Source organism: Cucurbita pepo, chromosome 11 (genome assembly GCF_057944985.1).
Source record: "Cucurbita pepo subsp. pepo isolate OVF chromosome 11, ASM5794498v1, whole genome shotgun sequence".
Taxonomy (NCBI): domain Eukaryota; kingdom Viridiplantae; phylum Streptophyta; class Magnoliopsida; order Cucurbitales; family Cucurbitaceae; genus Cucurbita; species Cucurbita pepo.
This window is the reverse complement of record NC_141808.1, coordinates 16,764,917-16,782,685: the sequence shown is the minus strand read 5'-3', so window position 1 is coordinate 16,782,685 and position 17,769 is coordinate 16,764,917. Positions and strand designations below refer to the sequence as shown.

General features: G+C 37.8%; 2 protein-coding genes across 7 annotated transcripts; both read left to right on the top strand.

Annotated features, from left to right (window-relative positions):
* On the top strand, positions 1-3,361 carry LOC111805662 (serine/threonine protein phosphatase 2A 57 kDa regulatory subunit B' kappa isoform-like). Of its 6 annotated transcripts, none has more exons than XM_087128420.1 (3): positions 1-261; positions 1,251-2,444; positions 2,648-3,361. In XM_087128420.1, exons 2-3 carry the CDS (start codon positions 1,299-1,301, stop codon positions 3,002-3,004), a joined length of 1,503 nt encoding a protein of 500 aa, XP_086984546.1. In that variant the 5' UTR covers positions 1-261; positions 1,251-1,298; the 3' UTR covers positions 3,005-3,361. The 6 variants fall into 6 exon arrangements, with proteins under 6 accessions (XP_086984546.1, XP_086984544.1, XP_086984545.1 ...); XM_087128418.1 differs by having other exon boundaries at positions 2-261; positions 1,146-2,444; XM_087128419.1 differs by having other exon boundaries at positions 2-261; positions 1,138-2,444.
* A 3,371-nt stretch (positions 3,362-6,732) lies between these two features.
* LOC111785448 (ABC transporter G family member 32) lies at positions 6,733-16,287 on the top strand. Its single transcript, XM_087128409.1, has 24 exons — positions 6,733-7,276; positions 7,665-7,785; positions 7,911-7,999; positions 8,090-8,174; positions 8,285-8,444; positions 8,514-8,590; positions 8,700-8,753; positions 8,903-8,993; positions 9,071-9,372; positions 9,454-9,735; positions 9,944-10,260; positions 10,356-10,516; positions 10,597-10,700; positions 10,795-10,954; positions 11,456-11,578; positions 11,695-11,786; positions 11,867-12,199; positions 12,281-12,571; positions 13,463-13,546; positions 13,624-13,757; positions 13,836-14,063; positions 14,758-14,929; positions 14,998-15,252; positions 15,946-16,287. Exons 1-24 carry the CDS (start codon positions 7,002-7,004, stop codon positions 16,216-16,218), a joined length of 4,263 nt encoding a protein of 1,420 aa, XP_086984535.1. The 5' UTR covers positions 6,733-7,001; the 3' UTR covers positions 16,219-16,287.
* Positions 16,288-17,769: the final 1,482 nt, after the last annotated feature.

Here is a 17,769-nt window from a genome sequence, read left to right as displayed (position 1 = left end):
GTTACCGGCGAACTGGTACTTGCCATTTTTTCTTTTTTGGAGGTGGGGAAGGGCACAAAATGCCATACAAGTTATTCTCTTGATTCGAGGAGCTCAGTTTTTGCGACCATTTTCATGGAGCTTCATGTCCAGAGAGATCAGATTCAGATCGAAACCTACCGTCACAAGTTTCTTCTGGATTCACATCCATGGCGGACTCTGATCTTCTCAACAACTTCACGGATTCTCACTCAATAGCAACCTTTTCCTTTTTCTTTCCAGGTTTTTGAAGTTCAACTTCACTTTCTTCCTCTCCCGGTTTTCTTCCTTGCATTTTCATCTTCGGGAGTTCAGTTCATATTCCAGGTCTCTTTCTCTCTGAATTTCTACTTTTGTTTGATTGCTGAAGTTCGTTCGATTGGTGTTCTTTTTTTTTTTTTTTTTTTTTTTTTTTTTTTTTTTGTTGGAAATTGTAATTGGAAGCTTGTTATTTGCTTGTTTATGAAGATGATCGCAGATGTTGCTTGTGCTCTATGGTTGTTAAGTGTATCGACTTTGTTCTTCTGCTTCTATTTTGCTAAGTTTGGAAATTTTCTTCCACCAGATCTGTGATTCAGTCTGTCTTTTGATTGCTATTTCTGGCTTTGGACTTGTTTTGTGGCTTCGAATCTGGATTTTCCGATGCAATATGCTTGGATTTTATGAAAAGAGGCGTTTCTTCTTTTTGGAGGTTTTGGGGCAAATGCCTCTCGATCTTAACTTGGAGAATGGCTTCTGTTGTCTCTGGAACACTTTTTTGCTTGTCTTTTCGTGAATTCTTCTTGAACTTTCTTTGTTAATTCATGAATCTGCCTTTCCCAGTAGCTTCAGAATACTTATCTTGCTTTCGCACCTACACAAGTTTGCTAAACTGAGCTTCAACTCATAAGGATTTTCGATACAAGTTCTTGTACATAATGCCTTTGGAGCGTGAAACTATTCCCTTAATACTATTTTTAATAGCTAAGGTTTCAAAGTTATCTGGGTCCTCTTATCTTACTTTAATTCTGGTGTTCATAGTTTTAAGCTTCAATTTGTCGATGCCGGGTTCATAATTATGGTTTAAAGAGTTATATCTCAATTCCTTGAATGCTGCATGCTGAATAGTCGTTTCTAAAGAATTGCAGATACATCAGAAAGTTTGCTGAAGAGAAGTTTCCATTGTCTTGTGGATGCTAGGATAGATTTTTAGGCAAGAGCTCTTTCACATACCATGTTCTGAATTTATCCAGGCACCTTGATTCTAAGTGCTCGTCGTCCAGATCGTGAAGCATCTCGCCATGCTCAAGCAAATATTGAGCAAACTTCCTCGGAAGTTGCAGAAGTCGGAGACCGTGGATTCTGCAACAAATGATTCTGGCAATAATTCTTCCCGTCTTGGACATGTTTTCCAGTGTACAAATGTCGGGAGTGCTTTCTCGAGTAAATTAAATGTCGTCAAACGTGTTTCTTCAGCAGTTTTCCCTGCAAGCATTGCAGCAGAAGCAGTTGATCCTCATCTGTCATTCAAAGATGTTCCAAATCCACAGAAGCAAAACCTGTTTGTCAGTAAATTGAACTATTGCTCTGAGGTTTTCGATTTGAACGATATGGAGAAGCAGGATCTTAAACGTCAAATGTTGATAGACATTGTTGATTTTGTTACCTCTGGATCTGCGAAGTTCAACGAGACAACAATTTCAGCAGTGTGTAAGTTATGTGCTGCTAATCTTTTTCGCGTATTCCCACCCAAATCTCGCTCAACTTCGTCTGGTGGAGAAACGGAGGATGAAGAACCAATATTTGACCCAGCTTGGTCGCATATGCAAAATGTATATGATCTGCTGGTTCAGTTTGTCAGTAACAATTCTCTAGATGCAAAAGTGGCCAAAAAATATCTCGATCATTCTTTTATCTCAAGATTACTCGATCTCTTCGATTCTGATGATCCAAGAGAAAGAGATTGCTTGAAAACAATCCTTCACCGTGTCTATGGGAAGTTCATGATACACAGGCTTTTCATCAGGAAGGCTATTAGCAATGTCATATATCATTTTGTTTTCGAGACAGAGCGGCATAACGGAATTGCAGAGCTGTTGGAGATCTTTGGTAGCGTGATTACCGGGTTTGCATTGCCATTGAAGGAGGAACACAAGACATTTTTATGGAGGGTGCTCATTCCTCTTCACAAACCAAAATCGGTTGGAATTTATCATAAACAATTGACGTATTGTATTGTACAGTTCATAGACAAGGATCCCAAGTTGGCCAGTACAGTTATAAGGGGACTCTTGAGATATTGGCCTTTAACAAATAGCCAGAAAGAGCTGATGTTTTTAAGTGAAACAGAAGAGATTCTGGAAATGATCAGCATGGTCGAGTTCCAGAAGATCATGGTCTCTCTCTTTCGGCGAATCGGATATTGCTTGAATAGCTCTCATTACCAGGTAGCTATCTGTGATTATTTGCTGTTTTCTTCTTTGCAATTCACTAGATTTTGGCTTTTCATATATTATAGTGTATGCATATTTCACAAGCATTGAAGAGCTTCAAATGGATCAATTCCTTGATAAATATGAAGAATTAGGAGCTTTTCGATCTTTTAGTTGAGTTTTGGCTGGTACATTTGTTTATTTTCCAATTCTTTTAGGTGGCAGAGAAAGCTCACTTGCTTTGGAACAACGAACACATCATCAATCTTGTTGCACACAACCGACAAGCGATCATTCCGATTATTATCCCAGCACTCGAACGAAATACACAAAAGCATTGGAGCAACGCGGTACTAAATCTAACTTTAAATGTGAAGAAGTTGGTTCTTGAGATGGACGAGGAGCTTGTGCTAGCTTGCGAGCTTGACTCGAAGGAGGAACAATCAAGGTCGATTGCAGCATCAGAGAAGAGGAGATTGACATGGGAGCGACTCGAGAATGCTGCAACTCCACAGCCTGTATCTACTAACATTTCGTTTCTGGTAGAACCAGCAACATGTGCAGTTGCTGGCTAGTCACTTGAATTGGAAGATCAACTCAACAAAACGACGGTAGTTACGCAGTATCCCGGGATCTAGTTCTTTGATTCAACCGAGTTTTCGGTTCCATGCCGAGATGCAACAAACAAGCTATGGATGATCTGATCAGGTCCTGCTGAAACTATCTGTACAGGTGTGTGGGTAAAAGCAGCCTCTCTGGTTGCCATAGATTTGACGAAATCTGTATCCTTTATCAAACAGTGTGTTTCTTCACTGTTTTTCATATCTCATTCATGATGGGATTTTGTGCTTTTGAGTTCCATTGGTAGCATATTGAAGCCTTCAGCTTTGAGCTTGTTTGTTCTTCTGAAAATTCCATGTCTTTTTCTCTTATCTTCTGAGTTTAAATTGCAGAAACTGAGGCGAATCCCCGTTTCTAGTTAAAACGGGGACGGAGATGAGGAACGCTTTTCCGGTTCATACCTCCAACCCTATTTTCGATCTCGAAAATTATATAATAAAATGTAATACTTTACTATATATACATATTTATATTTGAGTTTATGAAGATCGGACTATCAACTTTTAAATGGTAGTGGATGCTTTATACATTGAGTTTGCTGGATTCGCGTAATCTTTTAGGGATCTATGACGATCTATGATGTTTAAGATCAGAACCGTCTGATAGAAATGAATGGCTCTGATTGTGAGAGAGAAAGGGAAGTTGGCTACTCTGTGCAACAGAGGATGATTCAAGGTGGGTAACAAAACCAGCCAAATTCTGACCTCTGCATTGGCCTGACTGTAACTTTGGCTCTTTTTTTTACAAAGGACAATAGATTGTACAATAATTGTGTTCTTCTAGCTACCATTCGGCCGACAATATCATTTTCTTTCCTCACTCTCTTTCCTCCTCATGGATTCGGAGTTTCAGTCGGCCTTTTTCATCTCGTCTCGTAATGATCTGACGTGGATTTTCGATCGAAATGTTAGCTCAGGTTTTGGGCGGCCCATCTAGTAGCAGCACCTATCACTGTTGGAAGCTCTGTGGTCTGGTTGCATACTTCCCGTCTGCATATCTTGCACTCTTAAAGAGAAGCGAATTTTGGCTTCGTCTTCCGTGCATTTTTCTTCGAGATATAATATTTCTTGACAAATGATTGTATTTAGGTCAAATTATAAGTCTTCGTGTCTATTTAGTTTCATGTATACATACACCTGATTACATGCATATATACCTAACAGATGAAAGTGTTAAAAAAATATGAGTTGAGTCAAGTCGCATCCCACATCTTGTCTCCATTGAGCATATGGACCCAAACCAAATCGAACCACTCGAATCAGATATCGGACCGCTTCTCCTACCTCACATGAACCAGCCTCCATCCGAGCATTCTCCAAAATCTTCCTCTATTTTCCTCCAACATTCCTCGACAACAATGCTCTACAAAAAGGACGGTTTCTACAAGCGCTACGACTTACATAGTTGATCACATCCACACCGATTGACTGATGCATTGACCTTATCATAATAAAGAAATGACAAAGTAAATTAATGTACCGGTTTTTTTTTATTAATTTCTCTTCCATTTCATTTAAAATTTTATTAAATATTTTTAGTCACACTACCATTGAATTTGCCATTAATATTCTCACCTACAAACCAAACATGGTTTGGCAAGAAATAATACAAAGACATGGTGGAATTTTGTGCATATTTCAAAACTTCCCTATCTCAAGGGTAGCCACCAATATAAGCTTTTCCTCACCCACTAATACCATCCCACCTCTCGGGTTTTGATCTTCAGTAAAATTCTCTATTTGTTATTACGAGATTGGAGCGGAAATTTTATAATCTCCGTTCTCGGCCGTATTAAGCTAACAGGGAGAAATATATATTCACTCCCTTCTCATTTCCCGTTCAAATTGTATTATTTTTCACTATAAATCATCAATTTTCACCTCAAATTAAGTGTTGTAATTTTTCCCATCTAACACGTTCTTTGTCGGAAAGCTCGTTAAAAAAATATTTTTGAGTAAAAATACGACATGGGTTTGATCCTATTCATTAAATGATGGCCATGAATTATGTTCCCTACTTAATGTTACCTTTTACTCACTATTAGCTCTAAGTTGACTCATTTTATTTTTACTTTTTATAACATTTTGTCACACCTCATAAAACTATAATACAACATTTATTATACCTACCATTAATCTAATTTAACAACCATTTATTATTATTATTACTATTTATTAATTTCAACTAACATTTATTGTACCTCGATTGTCCCTACTTGACCTCTCTTACTACCATGGTAGTCCTTAGGTGGTTGGCACCAATCGTGTTCGGGTCATGAACCTTACACTCATTCACATTGGTTCATCTAGCTATGTTCCGAGGTGGTCGACCATTCGTCGACACCTAAGAATCTGCTTGACATCTCAGTGGCAATTACCAGCATCCAACCAAAGTTCCATTTTAGTGCCCCCTAACATAAAGATATTGCTAGGACCACCGGATTACACAAAAGGTGCACGACTGACTTTGCACGCTCCATCTTTCAACCCTTTGTCTAGTAGCTTGGCAGCAAGCTACCTTGATCCGTCTCTGATTCTGATTCGTTATGCTTAGCACATCCAACAAGCTCCGGCGCCTTGCGCGAATTTAGTTTTGGTTTGTTATGGTCTTATTTAGTCTTCACTGTCAGACGCTACCTTTTTAAACAAAATGGAAGAGAAGTCAATGGTAGAGTGTTGACCTACTCGGAGAGCACAATATCATACAATTATTATCGAGAGATTCGTTGACCTACTCAGAGAGAATGATATCATACTATTATTATCGAGAGCCACATTGACCTACTCGAAGAGAATAATATCATACCGTTGTTACCATTTGAGTAAATGGTAAAAAAAAAAAGAAAAAAAGTAACCATTTGGTAAAACGTGCTTGTTTATGAGGTCCACGTCAAAGCCTAACCCACTTTCCTATTCTAAATTTCAAGTTTCCATTTTTACACTAAGCTACAAAAATGGGATATTTACCCGCCCTTTCTAAAACAACCATTCTTTCAGGGGTACAACAGTAACTTTTCCCATTTCAACCGTTTTAATCAAAACATTGTCCGGATGTTCCAGTCCCACGCGCGCCATTGTCGTGCTTAATCAACAATCGCTCCAAAGGACCCTGACGTAATTTCACACTCAATTTCCCACTCTTTATATATAATAAATTTGGATATAAATTCAATATATATATATATATATATTTTTTAATTTCTCTAATGATATATTAATTTTACTTTCGCAGATTAATAAAGGGAAGGGTGTTCAAAATATTCAATGACCGAAAAATTCCGTTCAACCCAATTCAACCGGTATGATTTTAAATTGGGTTGAGTTATGAATTAAGCTAATTTACGGGTTACCTTAAAACTAGATCGGAACCTAACCGAACAGATATGATTTTGAGTTGCGTTAGCTCATGATAATTTTGTGAATTGAGTGGTTTTATATATACCTATATTTATTTAATTTAATAAGTTTTTTTTTATATTTAAAATAAGTTTTAAATGTTAAAAAATAAATTGATCATTTACTAAACTAAACAAGTGGACCCCACTACTGTTAGTATCCTTACGGGCGAGTAATATCGATTTTCATACGCGCGAGAGTGGGATTGGGAATGCTTCAGGCATCACCCTCTCTTTTTGTCCTTCCCGCGGCCATTAAATGATCCTTCTCACCCACACTGCTCTTCCACTCTGCTCTTTCAGTTAGAGAGAGAGAGAGAGAGAGAGAGAGGAGGAGGAGGAGGAAGAAGCCATTAATGCAGAGCTCAACCACCCATTTCTAGGGCAATATTACTTCACTCACATTCCACAAAGAGATTAACGACGCCTCAGATTCACCAATGTGATACTCTCCTCTTCAAGCATTGCATTGTTTCTTAGTAACTTTCTCTCTCTTTTGGTGCTGGATTACTTGTCTGTTTCCTTTCTCTGGTTTAGCTCATAGATCGCGGTCCACCATGTGGAACACGGCAGAGAACGTGTTCGTTCGGACGGCGTCGTTCAGGGAGGAGGGGGAAGATGAGGAGGCGCTCCGGTGGGCGGCACTCGAGAGGCTACCGACGTATTCGCGTGTGCGGAGAGGAATTTTCAAGAACATTGTTGGAGATACCAAGGAGGTTGATGTTACTGAGCTTGAGGCTCAAGAGCAGAAGCTTCTTATTGACAGATTGGTTAGTTCGGTTAATGATGATCCCGAGGTGTTCTTTCAACGAATGCGACGGCGCTTCGACGCGTAATTCTAATTCATCCTTTTTGTTAATTGCTTACTATTTGATGTGTTCATTACTGTTCTTGTTTCTTGGGAAAAAGTTTAGGAAAAACAAAAGGATAATGGCGATCTTCTTTTGGTAATATTCCTGTTTTGCTTCTTATTAATTAATGAACAACAGGACCTGTGATTATTGGGTAGAATGTCGTTTTCTTGCTTCACGGAGCTGTTTTTCACTAATTACTACCGTTAGAAGTTCGAGATTGTGTCAATTTGAGGGTCGTTAATCGTACAGCTACTAGCAATGCTTGCCAGTTCTTTTTCCTGCTGAATTTGGCTTGTGAACTTGTAACTTATATGATTATTGTACCACTGGAATAGCTAAATTGATTAACATTCTCTGACTTTTTAGAGTTGATTTGGAGTTCCCAAAGATTGAGGTTAGATTTCAACAGTTGACAGTAGAATCGTTTGTTCACATTGGAACCAGGGCTCTGCCGACTATTCCCAACTTCATGTGCAACATGATGGAGGTAGGGTAGTATTTACTCTGTATCTCGAACAGGGGTACGCCATTTTTCTGTTAATCAACCATGGAAAATTGCCTTCTTCATCTGTTCGTCTGAAGGTTACTTGATGTTCATATTTATTGTGGCAGACACTTCTTAGGAAACTGAAAATATACAGCAGTCAGAGAAGTAAGCTGACAATTTTAGACAATGTCAGTGGAATTATAAGACCTTCCAGGTAAACTTCCTAGTTCTTAGAATAGTAGAGGTTGAATCTTTGATTATGTTTCTATATTTTAACATGACAAGATCACGAGCTCTTTTGTAGATTGACTTTGTTACTGGGTCCCCCAAGCTCTGGAAAGACAACTTTTCTTCTAGCCCTTGCTGGTCGCCTTGGAAGTGATTTGCAGGTACTGAATAATTGAAACTTTGCACTTCATTTCAAAAACATTGTTCATATTAGCTATGAATTCTAACTTCATCGATTATTTAAACTATTTATTCTTAATTCTTTGGTCAGCAATCAGGGAGAATAACATATAATGGGCATGGCTTCAATGAGTTTGTTCCGCAGAGGACAGCAGCTTATGTTAGTCAGCAGGATCGACATATTGCTGAGATAACTGTTAGAGAAACCCTTGATTTTGCAGGCCGTTGTCAAGGCGTGGGGTTCAAATATGGTAAAGCTATGAAAAATCTTGCAGTGTGATAGCTAATACTTCTCCTAATACTTATTTGAACTGTGACAGACATGCTCATGGAACTAGCAAGAAGGGAAAAGATTGCAGGGATAAAACCTGATGAAGATCTTGATATATTTATGAAGGTATGTGATGTTTTTCGTTTTATTTCCTTTTGTTACCGTGTTGAATGTCAGATATATATTAAATGATTTGAATTTGATTGGTTGTAAATTACTGTAATTTTCTCTCTAGTCATTGGCTCTAGGGGGTCAAGAGACAAGCCTTGTGGTGGAGTACATTATGAAGGTACATCCAAGTTGCTTTTCACATTTTGATATGTATTGAACTGCTAATAGAAGTTACAACCTTGGCCCTGTTAGATTTCACCTATTTTTGTTTTATTTGTAATGCTTTGAAGTCATTGCTCCATACCTGAAGTATTGAAATCTGCGAAGATTTTAGGGTTGGACGTGTGTGCTGACACATTGGTAGGAGATGAAATGCTAAAAGGGATTTCTGGAGGTCAAAAAAAGCGTCTTACAACTGGTTTGCTACCATAAACCTCTTCTACACTGTTGAATGATATTAATATGGGTATTGATAATAACAACACGTGACTTCAGGTGAATTGCTCATTGGTCCGGCAAGAGTTTTATTCATGGACGAGATATCAACTGGGCTTGATAGTTCAACAGCCTATCAAATTATCAAATATCTTAGGCATTCTACCTGTGCACTTGACTCAACCACTGTAGTTTCTCTGCTGCAGCCTGCTCCTGAAACCTATGAGCTATTCGATGATGTTATACTTCTTTGTGAAGGCCAAATTGTATATCAAGGACCCAGAGAAGCTGTTCTTAATTTCTTCGCAGCTATGGGATTCACCTGTCCAGAGAGAAAGAATGTTGCAGACTTCTTGCAAGAAGTAAGCAAGCAGTGAAGAGATCTAACTGCAAATTCCCACTACATTTTTCTGATATTTTTGCTTACCCAATAATGACTATAGGTTATATCAAAGAAGGATCAGGAGCAGTACTGGTCAGTTCCTGATCGTCCTTACCAATTTATCCCCGCAGCAAAGTTTGCCAAAGCTTTTCGTTTGTATCACATCGGGAAGAGTTTATCTGAAGAATTGGAAGTTCCTTTTGATAGACGTTATAACCATCCAGCTTCCTTGTCATCTTCTCAATATGGCGTAAAAAGGCGTGAACTTCTTAAGACCAGCTTTTCATTGCTAAGGCTATTAATGAAGCGAAACTCATTTATCTACATTTTTAAATTTGTTCAGGTAGTAACGCAGTTCTTCTCTATCATTTTTTTTGTTTTGTTTTTGTTTTGCCTTTATGTTACTATCTTCAGAGGTTGAAATAAATCCATTTGTTGTTACTGCTTTGTCTGTAAGCTAGGATAGAAACAACTAATGCGACCATTATAAAAGCAACAATTGAAGGATGAAATTTATCTGTAATGTTGTCCTCATTGTTTCTATTATGCAGTTACTATTGGTTGCAATAATTACAATGAGTGTCTTTTTCCGGACAACAATGGATCATGACACAATTGATGGCGGAGGAATTTATCTTGGGGCACTCTACTTTTCTACTGTTATCATCCTTTTTAATGGATTTACAGAGGTGTCAATGCTGGTGGCCAAAATTCCTGTACTTTACAAGCACAGGGACTTGCACTTTTATCCAAGCTGGGTTTATACTCTTCCTTCTTGGATCTTGAGTATTCCAGTTTCAGTCATGGAATCTGGTTTCTGGGTTGCAGTCACGTATTATGTGATTGGATATGATCCTGCTATCACTAGGTAAGTGGTAAAAATCGTGTATTCCTTTTGAATTTGGTGAGATATTACATGTATGTTGACATTGATGGACTTGATAATGGATTCTTCATATGCAGATTCTTGCGGCAATTTTTGTTATTCTTTTCTCTGCATCAAATGTCTATAGCGCTCTTTCGCCTCATGGGATCATTGGGCCGTAACATGATTGTTGCCAATACCTTTGGATCCTTTACTATGTTAGTTGTTATGGCTCTCGGAGGATATATTATTTCAAGAGGTTAATAGTGCATGTTTTCTATATCAACGTCTTAACCTATGAAGTGTGCAAGTATCACATCTGTTCCTTCATTGTAACAGATCGTATACCAAAATGGTGGATATGGGGCTACTGGTGGTCTCCTTTGATGTATGCCCAAAATGCTGCATCTGTTAATGAGTTTCTTGGGCATTCTTGGGACAAGGTAATAATCTCACTTCTACGACTGTTAATTATCCCAGATGCACATAGCGTTTTCAATGATGTTGAACTTGTTTCTTTCTCTCTTCATTGTATAGAGTGTTGGGAAGAATACAAGCATGTCACTAGGAGAATCTTTACTAAAAGCACGCAGTCTTTTTACAGAGAGCTATTGGTATTGGATCGGTGTTGGTGCTTTGCTTGGATATACAGTGGTTTTGAATACGTTATTCACATTCTTCCTGGCGTACCTTAAACGTATGCAATCAGTTACAAGTTAACTATATTATTTTACTTCTGGCACTATTTTAGGACCCAAAGATTCTGTGTGAGATTTCACATCGGTTGGAGAGGGGAACGAAGCATTCCTTTTAAGAGTGTGGAAACCTCCTCTTAGTAGACGTGTTTTAAAACCTTGAGGGGAAGCCCAGAAGAAAAAACCCAAAGAGGAAAATATCTACTAGCGGTAGGCTTGTGCTGTTACAAATGGTGTCAGAGCCAGACGCCGGGAGGTGTGCCGCTGGGGGTGGATTGTGAGATCCCATATCGGTTGGAGAGGGGCACGAAGCATTCCTTATAAGGGTGTGGAAACCTCTTTCTAGTAGACGTGTTTTAAAACCTTAAGGGAAAGCCTAAAGAGGATAGTATCTACTGGCGGTGGGCTTGGGCAGTTACATTCTGGAAGATGATTATTTTTAAATGTACATTTATGTTTCTAAATTATTATGACTGATTTGTTGCTTCACCTTTTCTTCACAGCTTTGGGTAAAAGCCAAGCTGTAGTCTCCAAGGAAGAACTGCAAGAAAGAGAGAAAAGAAGGAAAGGAGAAACTACTGTCATTGAGTTGAGACAGTATTTGCAATACTCAGGATCATTGAATGGTCTGAATCTGATTAAGCTGTTTGAAAAAATTAGTACAGTTTTCCTTAGCTATTCGTGAAGTGCTTGCTGCCAGTGGCAAATAATTTATAATTTAACCATCTCAACTATTTGGCAGGAAAGTATTTTAAACAGAGAGGGATGGTACTTCCCTTCCAACAACTTTCTCTGTCTTTCAGGAACATTAATTACTATGTTGATGTTCCCATGGTGAGATATGAATCAATGTCATTTTTCATTATTTGGGCATTTCTTGGTTGGTTATTATCTGATTCAAAGTATTACTACAGGAGCTGAAGCAACAAGGGGTAACAGAGGACAAATTGCAACTGTTGGTTAATGTTAGTGGATCTTTCAGACCAGGTGTGCTTACAGCGCTACTAGGAGTCAGTGGAGCTGGTAAAACTACTCTCATGGATGTATTGGCTGGTAGAAAAACTGGTGGGGTCATTGAAGGAAGCATACATATATCTGGTTATCCCAAAAGGCAGGATACATTTGCTAGAGTTGCTGGTTACTGTGAACAGACAGATATTCACTCCCCATGTTTGACTATTATGGAATCACTTCTCTTTTCGGCTTGGCTGCGATTACCTTCAGATGTTGACTTGGAGACACAAAGGGTATACCCCGATTGATGATTTCTTTTAAAGTATGGTGTGTAAATAATGTATATTGATACTTGATAGCTTATATTTGTGCAGGCTTTTGTTGATGAGGTGATGGAACTTGTTGAGCTTACTCCACTCAGTGGAGCCTTAGTTGGTCTACCGGGTGTTGATGGTTTATCAACAGAACAAAGGAAAAGATTAACAATTGCTGTCGAACTTGTAGCGAACCCATCCATAGTGTTCATGGATGAACCTACGTCAGGGTTGGATGCTCGGTCTGCTGCCATTGTCATGCGGACAGTGAGGAATATTGTCAATACCGGGCGTACAATAGTCTGCACAATCCATCAGCCTAGCATAGACATTTTTGAATCTTTTGACGAGGTAATCTCCATTTTTTTCTCATGAACTTGCTTGACTTTTGAGTTACCAAGTGCCATATATTGTGTTTTCTTTTATCAATTTTGATTATGATGATTATATGTGCATCCTTGTAAAAGCCCAAACCCACCGCTAGCCGATATTGTCCTATTTAGACTTTTCCTTTCAGGCTTCTTCTCAAGGTTTTTAAAATGCGTATGTTAGGGAGAGGTTTGTTCCCCTCTCCAACCGATGTGGGATCTCACAATCCACTTCTCTTTGGGGTCCAGCGTCCTCACTGGCACACCGCCTGGTGTCCACCCCCTCCGGGGCCTAGCGTCCTCGCTGGCGCACCACCCGATGTCCACCCCCCTTCGGCGTCCTCGCTGACACACTACCCGGTGTTTGTCTTTGATACCATTTGTAACTGTCGCCCACTGCTAGCAGATATTGTCCTCTTTGGGCTTTTATTTTCAAGCTTTTCTTCAAGGTTTTTAAAATGCGTCTACTAGGGGAGAAGTTTTCACACTCTTATAAAGAATGCTTTGTTCCCCTCTTCAACCAATGTGGGATCTCACAATCCTCGTGTCTCTCTTTTATGCTATTATCATATCTTGTGTACTTTACAATTACCTACAACACTAACGTCTACAATATACACAATTACTTCTATTCATGTATCTTATATATTCCCAACTTGAGAAGAACGGCTTTCTTTCTTCTTCCCACTTATCTCTATATTACTTAATTATATGTAGAAGAGTAATGGAGACGTCATCGGTTTGGAATTTCTTATGCTTCTTTCATCTTAATGGTCTATTTTTATCTTTTCCTGTCACCGCTTGAAGACTTCTTTTTATCTCCATTCATTAGTTTTCATGAAGTTTTTCCTAATGATAACATTCTATTCTGCAGCTTTTATTAATGAAGCGTGGAGGAGAACTCATCTATGCTGGTCCATTAGGACCCAAGTCTCGTGAACTTATCAAGTACCTTGAGGTAAAATTATTTATAGCCGATTGCTAAATATTTTTATATGCACAAATCCTCAGATGTCCCATCCTTATGTTATGTAGGCAGTTGAAGGAGTGCCAAAGATCAAATCTGGCTATAATCCTGCTACATGGATGCTTGAGGTCACTTCTGCAGTTGAAGAAAATCGTCTTGGAGTTGATTTTGCTGAAGTTTACCGGAGATCAACTTTATTCCAGTATGCATCTGTTCATTCTTTTATTTTTCATACAGATGCCATCTGTTTTCTGACTAGGTTCACTTCTTTTTGTTTTAGACGAAATCTAGACTTGGTGGAAACCTTGAGCAGGCCCATCAGTAATTCAAAAGAACTGAACTTCCTAACAAAGTATTCTCAGTCATATTTCAATCAGTTCTTAGCTTGCCTATGGAAACAGAATTTGTCTTACTGGCGGAACCCACAGTACACTGCAGTGAAATTCTTTTACACTGTTATTATCTCATTGATGCTTGGAACAATATGTTGGAGATTTGGTGCCAAAAGGTTTCTACTATAACTTTGATCTGTTTATCATTTCTATGAAACATTTGACCTTTTTCTCGCTTTTATTTCCATGCCATCACCATTATTTTTGCACACTATTGTTGAGGATGGTTAGGAGGGACATTGGCTAATTTAGAGAATGATCATGGGTTTATAAGTAAAGAATACATCTCCATTGGTGTGAGGCCTTTTGGGAAGTCCAATGCAAAGCCATGAGAGCTTATGGACAATATCATACCATTGTGGAGATCCGTGATTCCTGACATGATATCAGGGCCATACCCTTAACTTGGTCATTCAATAAAATCCTCAAATGTCGAACAAAGAAGTTGTGAGTCTCGAAGGTGAAGTCAAAAGTGACTCTAGTGTCGAACAAAAGTTAATACTTTGTTCAAGGATTCTAGAGAAGGAGTTGAGCCTCGATTAAGGGGAAGCTGTTCGAGGGCTCCATAGGTCTCAGGGGAGGCTCTATAGTGTACTTTGTTCGAGGGGAGGATTGTTGGGAGGAAGTCTCACATTGGCTAATTTAGGAAATGATCATGGGTTTATAGGTAAGGAATACATCTCCATTGGTATGAAATCTTTTGGGGAAGTCCAAAGCATAAGCCAAAGCTTATGCTCAAAGTGGACAATATCATACCATTATGGAGATCAGTGATTCCTAACATCATCTTATTGTTTTCTTCTCTCACAGGGAAACCCAACAAGACTTATTTAATGCTATGGGATCCCTCTATGCTGCTGTTCTTTTCATTGGAATCACCAATGCCACTGCCGTTCAACCAGTTGTTTCAATTGAGCGGTTTGTCTCGTATCGAGAAAGAGCCGCTGGATTGTATTCTGCATTACCATTTGCATTTGCTCAGGTACCGTCTTATTTGTACCCTGTAATTGGCTTCCTTAAAGTTGGCTAATGCATTGTTTTTATATATAGGTGGCTATCGAGTTCCCTTATGTGTTTGCACAGACAATTATTTATTGCGCCATTTTCTACTCCATGGCTGCATTTGACTGGACAGCTTTGAAGTTCATTTGGTATATTTTCTTTATGTATTTTACCTTGCTATACTTCACTTTCTACGGAATGATGACAACAGCTATCACACCAAATCATAATGTGGGTGCCATCATTGCTGCTCCCTTCTATATGCTTTGGAACCTCTTTAGTGGCTTCATGATTCCTCACAAGGTATTGCTATACTGTCTCTCTTGCATGTTTTTAGTTGTTCAGCAACACAATTTTGCTTCATAGTTCTGTGTTCTAGGAGGGTTAGTACTCTACGTTTCCCCTCCGTTAGAAAGAAACACAAAACATTGTCTCGTTTCTAACTTTCATAAATATAGATTATAATTGAAGTCATGCTAACTGTGAGATCCCACATTGGTTTGAGAGAGAAACGTTGCATTCCTTATGAGTGTGGAAACCTCTTCCTATTAGATGTGTTTTAAAATTGTGAGGCTGACGGCGATACGTAACAGGCCAAAGCAGAGTGTCTGCTAGCGGTGAGTTTTGGTTGTTACAAATGGTATTATAGCTAGACACCGAGCGGTATGCCAGCAAGGATGCTAGACTCTCAAGGGGGGTGGATTGTGAGATTCCATATTGGTTGGAGAGAAGAACGAAACATTTCTTATAAGAATGTGGAAACTTCTCCCTATTAGACGCGTTTTAAAACTGTGAGGCTAACGTGGACAATATCCACTAAAGTTTTCGAGTTAATCAGTTATTTAGCAGTTCTCTTTGTCTCTCTCCACATACGCGTGAACGAGCGGAGGGTTCGTCCTACCATAACCACTGTCAAATGACAATAGAAGCATGTTGTTGCTTTTGCTCATATTCATTTTTAGGTGACCTAAATTGTTGCTCTCCTGCTTATTTCAGCGAATCCCAATATGGTGGAGATGGTATTATTGGGCTAATCCTGTGGCTTGGAGTTTATATGGACTCCAAGTATCACAATATGGCGATGACAATAAGCTTGTAAAGCTATCAGATGGAATTAACTCGGTAGCGATACACGACGTTCTCAAGCATGTTTTCGGGTTTAGACATGATTTCTTAGGCGTAGCTGCCATCATGGTCTTTGGTTTCTGCCTGTTTTTTGCCACCATCTTTGCTTTCGCCATAAAATCCTTCAACTTCCAAAGGAGATGAGAGGTTTGGTTCTTATTGATTCTGTATAGTATGTACCTAAGATCACTCGGCTCGAATTTTTCTATATAGAAAGAAATAATAGTTTCCTCAGTTCCTCTTCTTTCTGGGTCACAGGTTTGGCTATTGAAAGTCGGTCGGTTCAACCTAGTCCTAAACAATGTCTAGATCTATTGGACTTGGTCGATCAGACTTGGACCTTCACTTTTTAAGATTGGGTTAGACAAAATCAATCCTACTCTTATTTTATTTTAAAATAAATACCTCAACTAGTATTGTTTAATTTATTTAAGAACACAAAATATTAAAAGGAAATATAATTAGCGATATAGAAAAACATATTTAGAAGTTTTTTTTGAAGGAGAAAAAATATGTAGAAGATAATTTTGTTTATTCGTTCACTTTTCTGTTGTCTTTTCTAATTAGGAAAAAAAAAAGCATTTAAAATTATTCAAAATAAAAAAAAAAAAAATCCAAAATTTGATCCTCTCCACATGTATCTTTGTCTCATTGCGTGGATGTGACACTAACACTTAATTTTATAAGGAAAAAAAACATTATTCGTATAACTAATTGAATTAAGTTCAAATCAATACTTTAATACAAACATTCATGGTCAAGTGAAAAATCATGTGTAACACAGGCTTCTGATACTTAACGATGGTCAATGACAATGACAAGAGAAAAACAAAGAAAAAGACGAAGGTAGAAAAACGAGAATAAGGAGTTGCTAAAAAAGTTATACGGTTTCACTCTTAAAAATTGCAGAATTGTCGGAGACACGTTTACAACATAACCCAACTCTCTATTTTCAGGTTAAATTATTAGACAAATTATTTTTAAAAAATCCTATACATTCACAGTAAAGTTTACATTAATAACTAAAATCTCATAAAATTCAAATATCAATTATTCATCGGTAGCAATGCATCACTAACATTGGTTCGAGACGTTAAACATTATTAAACATTTTGAAAATAGGGTTACAATCCAACCAATCCAATCAAATTAGATTAGATAGTCTCAATTGATCAGATTATCGAGAATTTGAATAGAGTTTAACGAGTATAATTTAAAAACAATAAACAATAAGAGAGAGAAAGAGAGCACAAATATATTCTTGTGTGGTAAGACAATCATATGTGACCAAAATGCAACTCTTTTCATCATGTGTGGTCTTAAACTAAGTGGATAATAATTTTAAGTCCTTTTCCAATATCTTTAATAAATTAATAATTAATTTTTTTCTTTTAATTCTTGATCTAACTTTCACATTAAATAAGATATTAATCTAATTCTATGCTATTAAATTAAACCACACACCTTTCTTTATTCCAATATCATCCTATAATCTTTTATTATATATTATTATTATTATTATTATTATTATTTTGAAAAATATCCTTTTTAAATTATGAGTATAGTTTTGACTGAGACCATCTAGAATTTAAAATGTTACATTTACTCTGGTTCGAGTTTTCACTATTAATATTTACTTTTGGTCTTTAGGGTTGACTTTTTCATTAATTAATTTAAATATTATGATATAGATTT